We start from the raw sequence: 5,988 nt of genomic DNA, 5'->3' as shown, positions 1-5,988 counted from the left end.
GAATCACGTCCCCAGAGACGTCCACGTCCCGACCCCCACGTGGTGGACGGAATAACATCTGCAGAGACATCCATGTCCTGATCTTGGGAAGTTATGAATATGTAACCCTACATGGCAACAGTGACTTTGTGGATTGACCAAGCTAAGGGTGCTGAGGTAGAAGTGATGCTGGTGCCCCCGTGGCCTCTGTCATCACACGGGTCCATAAGAAGAGGGAGGCAGGAGGCAGATCTGAGCACAGAAGAGGAACATACAGTGTGCCAATGGAACCAGGAGGAACAAAGATGGGGGCCACAAGACGTGGCACCTCCAGAAGCCGGGAATGGAAGGAAACCCACTTCTGCCCCGGAGCCTACAGAAGGCACCAGCCTTGCCAACACCGTGCTGTTAGTTCCGCAACACCCATCTTGGACTTCCACACTCCGATCCAAAGGAAAATACGTGTGTGCTGTTTCTGGCTGTGGGGTGTGTGCTTTTTGTCACAGCAGCAAGTGGAGACCGATGCACAGCACGTGTCAGCCATTGGATTTCTGGCGGGGCGTCCAGAATGCTCGGAAAGGCAGGGCTTGGCCACGTCGCAGATCTGCTGATGCAGAATCTCGGGGAGGAGCCTGGCAGCCTGCGTGAGGAAGCTGGCAGGCGTCGTTCTGAGCAGCCGGCACTGGCTTGCTGACCCGACCCACAACAAAACAGCAACGGTCACAGAAGCTGGGAGTTTCTGCAAGCAGTCTTCCTTCTATCCCGCAGAGTCCAAGCTCATCAACCACAGAAACACAAGAGAGCGAGATACTACACCACCACCAACTTGCTCCTCCGGTGGCCTCACGTGGCCTTGGGGCCAGACCTTATGCCCTTCCCTTAGGACACCATGCTCATGGCTTTGGGAACGCAGCTTTGTGAGCATGCAGAGGCCTGAGAATCTGAGCAACATGAGCGCTTGGAGCCACGTGAGTGCCCAGAGCCACACGAGTGCTAGCGCCACGTGAGTCCTTGGAGCCACGTGAGTCCTTGGAGCCACGCGAGCCCTTGGAGCCATGCAAGCCCTCAGAGCCATGTGAAAGTTGGAGCCACATGCGTGCTGGAGCCACGTGAGTGCCCAGAGCCACAGGAGTGCTAGCGCCACGTGAGTCCTTGGAGCCACGCGAGCCCTCAGAGCCATGTGAAAGTTGGAGCCACGTGAGTGCTGGAGCCACAGGGGCAGATGGAGCCACATACGTGCTCGGAGCCACGTGAGCGCCAGAAGCATGGGAGGTCCACGGAGAGCCTCAAGCAAGGGGAACTCACATCTATGTGGGGAGGCCCCCCTCCAGCTCAGCTTCCCATCCCCAGAGGAAAAGACAACTGTGGTTCTCAGCAGCAGTTGCATATGACACTACCCACCGCGCCGCCCCCCACTGGCTACTTTTCTTAAACATGGAAGTGAAATTCACATGCTGGAAACAGAATGATTCAGCAGCGTGTGGCACATTCACGTGGTTGGGCAACCACCACCTCTGGTTCCAGAACATTCTCATCCCCCCCCCAAAGGAGGCCCCAACCCCATGAGCTCTCATTGTTTCTGCCCCCCACACACCCGATGTGGCCGTGGTGTCTGCTTCTCTCACCAAGAACCACGTGTCCATGGGCCATCCACACTGCACCGTGTATCCTCTCCGTGGACAATCCATATTCTGTTATGCAGATGGGCCTTCAGTGTATTTGTGCATCAACCACGAACGCCGGGTCATTTCCACCCGGAGCGCTTTTCAAACACTGTGGGTCTACCACAAAATGGGAGCCCAGGCTCAGCCAGGTCTGGAGCTAGAACTGCGCCCCACCAATCGCACCCCCGTGCCGTTCCAACCACATGGACATGCTCCACAGCATGCATCACAGCTGCGCCCCACGCAGGAGTCTGCTCTGTAACAATGGACCACGGAACCCACAAAGAAGCCGGAGGTCAGTGCAGCGTCTGGGCTGAAAACCCAGCTGCCTTTCGTGGAAAAGCACACGGAACCGGCTGCCAGAAGCACGTGGCAAAGCTTGGCACACACGTTACCTCCGCGAGTCTCTGTGCAGTTATGGCTCTGTCGGTTTCAAACATGGTCGTCGACGGTGTTGACTCAGGGAACCGCTACCTGCCGTGCCGAGTGGGACACACGACCGCACTGCATCAGCAGCTACTGATGCACAGCATGACACAGAACAACAGGGCCAGGAGGCCCAAAGTGCCCACTGGCACAGCCACGTACCCTTGACCACGGGCAGGAAGTAGTAAGGCCATGGACTCCACAATCAAGAAAAGGTCGCTTTCTTGAAGCCAGTGGGTGCCACAAAGCCAAGACGCCCCTGCCGCAGCAGGAAACTAGGGGTTATCTGCAGCACGTTTGCCAGGAGCAGTACCACAAAGCCCTCAGACCATGGGGGCCCCAATGCAAACATGTGGCACTGTGAGCATTCCCACAAGAAGGAGTCCACATGAGCGTGTGAGTCCCACACTGGGCCTCTCTGAGCTGGAGACAAGGCAAGCCCTTGGGCCAGTCGCCTGATGGGGCATGGTGGACCGAGTGTGTATGGGATGAGTGCCCGGTGGCACAGCCGGCGTGCCAAGCCAGCAGCCCAGGAGGGGTCCACGCAGATAAGCCCTGTCACCTCTGTGAGGTGGATTCCACACAGCCATTGTACGAAGGAAGCCCCAAACCAAAGTAAGATGTGAAACTGGACAGAGAAAGACAGAGGGACAGGGACGCAGTCGCAGAGATGGACGGACAGAGGTGGAGGCAGAGAGGGACAACGTGCAGCGCCGGGTAGTGGGCATTACTCACTCCTCACCCCTAAACAAAAGCAACCACCACCCCACTGCATAGGGCGGCCAGACGGTCAACAAGCTCGTGCACGTACCCTCAGCAAGTGCCAGCTACACAGACATTCAGTGGCCGCCAGCAACTCAGTTCCCGCTCTTCCGCAGTAAACCGTGCACAGCGCGTCTGTGTGTGAGCATGGCACGCTGCACACGACACGTGTAGCTCACACTCCTGTGCAGGATGGCACAACCACCCCTGCAGAGCAGAGCCTGGGGCAGGGTGTGGACTCTACTACACGCACCTCGGAATCGATACCACGTGTGTGTACACGTAGGTCCACACATAGGTGTCACGTGGATATGTGTGCATACAACTCTATATGTATGCACTTATCTACGTGGGCGTATGTGCACACATACAGAGGTGTGCACACCCATACGCATGTTTATACATATTACGCACTTCTCTACGTGTGTGCACATGTACACACGTGTTTGCACACCCCACATGTTTATACATGCTGTGCGCTTATCTGTGTGCGTGTGCGCACATGCACACACGTGTTTGCACACCCCCACGTTTATACATGCTGTGCGCTTATCTACATGCGTGTGTGCGCACATGCACACACGTGCTTGCACACCCATACCCGTGTTTATACATGTGCACTTCTGTACACCCGCGTGCATATAGGCACACGTACACATGTGTGCGCACACCCATGTGCATGTTTATACATGTTATGCACACAGACACAAGAGAGACGACTCCTAAACCTCTCTCCTGAAAGCCAGAAGCAGACCTGTGAGTCACAGCATGCGTGGGACCTGGCTGCCGGACGGCATCGCCCATATGGACAGGCCTTGCTCACCTGGGCGGCCGCAGCTCTTCATGCGCTCCAGGTACTGGATGAGCTCCTGGGCTTTCACCTGGTCCCCCCACCAGTAGGGGATCCCAGGCCACAGCTCCCCATGCCGGCTCACAACGCTTTCCTCCTCGTAGGACAGAATGACCTGCTGCCCGCGTGACCATAGCTGGTTCAGTGTCGGCAAGTCCTGGAGCGGGAGGGGGATGGCGGTGACTGCCAGAGAACTATGGGGGTGTCTGAGAGAGACAGTGGTGGTGGAGGATCGGGGTGTCTGAGAGTCAGTGGTCGTGGAGGATGGGGTGTTTGAGAGACAGAGATGGTGGAGGATCGGGGTATCTGAGAGACGGTGATGGTGGAGGATCGGGGTGTCTGAGAGACACAGTGATGGTGGAGGATTGGGGTGTCTGAGAGACGGTGATGGTGGAGGAGCAGGGTGTCTGAGAGAGACAGGGATGGTGGAGGAGCGGGGTGTCTGAGAGAGACAGGGATGGTGGAGGAGCGGGGTGTCTGAGAGACCGTTGTAGTGAAGGATGGGGTGTCTGACAGAGACAATGATGGTGGAGGCTCGGGGTCTCTGAGAGAGACAATGATGGTGGAGGATCGGGGTGTCTGAGAGACGATGATGGTGGAGGATCGGGGTCCCTGAGAGACACAGATGGTGGAGTATCAGGGTGTCTGAGAGCCAGTGGTGGTGGTGAATGGGGGTGTCTGAGAGAGACAGTGATGTAGCATTATAGGGGTGTCTATAGAGGGAACATGACAGAGGGCAGGGCAGCATCCAGAACTGCACTGTGACCTCCAGGTTCTTAGGGGAACAGGGTACTAGTTTTATTATCAGCACCCTGAGCCCACACTGACTCGCTGAGACGATTCGAATAGTGATGGGCACAAGGAAGGTCACCTTTTTAAAGGTTTTTATTTATTTGAGAGAGAGAAAGAGAGAGAGCATGAGCAGTGGGAGGGGCAGAGAAAGAGGGAGAAGCAGACTCCCCGTGGAGCGGGGAGCCCGATGCAGGACTCGATCCCAGGACCCTGGGATCATGACCTGAGCCGAAGGCAGACACTTAACCGACTGAGCCACCCAGGTGCCCCGGAAGGTCACCTTTTACGACATTACACCCTGTCAAAGGACCGGTGCTCTGGTCCCCTGAGGCTGAACATCCGACCTCCCACCCTCTTCTGTCTCTCCTGTGACGTCCCCACGGGAGACTCAGAATGGCGGTGTTTCCCCAGGGCAACCTTTCCCGCCATGATCACCCCAGGATCCCCGAGCACCTGGGCACCCTGGTTCACAGCAGCCCCATGGTCTATGTTCTGGCCCCAAACCCTGAGGGACCACACTGCTTTCTCCTGGCTTATAGGACGTAATTGGACAAATGCCAAACAAAGTGATGTAAAATGGACCCAAAATGGACATGGAGTTGACGTTTCAGGTTCCTGGAGACTAAGGGAGGCCTCTTTCCCCACTGGCAAATGGAAAAAATTATCTAGATAATAAAGCACAAGGACAGCTGGGTGGCTCAGTCGGTGAAGCGTCTGCCTACAGTTCAGGTCATGATCTCGGGGTCCTGGGATTGAGCTCCAGGTCAGGCTCCCTGCTCGGTGGGGTGTTTGCTTCTCCCTCTCCCACTGTTGCTTCCCCTGCTTGTGTTCCCTCTCTCTCAAATAAATAAATAAAATCTTAAAAAAGAGGGGCGCCTGGGTGGCTCAGTTGGTTGGGCGACTGCCTTCGGCTCAGGTCATGATCCTGGAGTCCCGGGATCGAGTCCTGCATTGGGCTCCCTGCTCGGCGGGGAGCCTGCTTCTCCCTCTGACCCTCCCCCCTCTCATGTGCTCTCTCTCTCTCATTCTCTCTGTCTCAAATAAATAAATAAAAAATCTTTAAAAAAAAATCTTAAAAAAGAAAAGAAAATAATAAAGCACAGGTTGTGTTGTGAGCTCAACTGTGTTCCCTCGAAAATCACACATTGAAGTCCTCACCCTAATACCCCATAACATGACTATTTGGAGGTGGGGTCTTTAAAGAGATAATGTAGGTAAAATGAGGTCACAGGGTGGGCTCTGATCCCATAGGACTGGGGTCCTTAAAAAAAGAGGGGATGAGGACACAGACACGCACAGAGGGACGATCACGTGAGGACATGGGGAGAAGACAGGGTCTACCTCAGGAAGAACCCGCCTCCGCCCCACCATGATTGGACTCACAGCCTCAGCCCTGCCTGGATCTCAGACTCCCAGCCTCGGCCCCTCCTGGATCTCAGACTCCCAGCCTTGGCCCTGCCTGGATCTCAGACACGCAGCCTCGGCCCTGCCTGGATCTCAGACTCCCAGGCTCAG

The 5,988-nt window shown here is 56.0% G+C and overlaps 1 protein-coding gene across 1 annotated transcript in view; it reads right to left on the bottom strand.

Annotated features, from left to right (window-relative positions):
* Positions 1-5,988, bottom strand: part of PLCXD1 (phosphatidylinositol specific phospholipase C X domain containing 1) — a 27,392-nt gene that overhangs the window by 2,900 nt on the left and 18,504 nt on the right. Inside the window, exon 6 of the mRNA XM_021690253.1 lies at positions 3,655-3,838. Within this exon, the coding sequence (XP_021545928.1) occupies positions 3,655-3,838 (184 nt within the window). The remainder of the gene's footprint in view (positions 1-3,654; positions 3,839-5,988) is intronic.

This window comes from Neomonachus schauinslandi, chromosome X (assembly GCF_002201575.2).
Source record: "Neomonachus schauinslandi chromosome X, ASM220157v2, whole genome shotgun sequence".
Taxonomy (NCBI): domain Eukaryota; kingdom Metazoa; phylum Chordata; class Mammalia; order Carnivora; family Phocidae; genus Neomonachus; species Neomonachus schauinslandi.
Note: the sequence above shows the minus strand (reverse complement) of the source record. Positions and strands in the feature narration are given on the sequence as shown.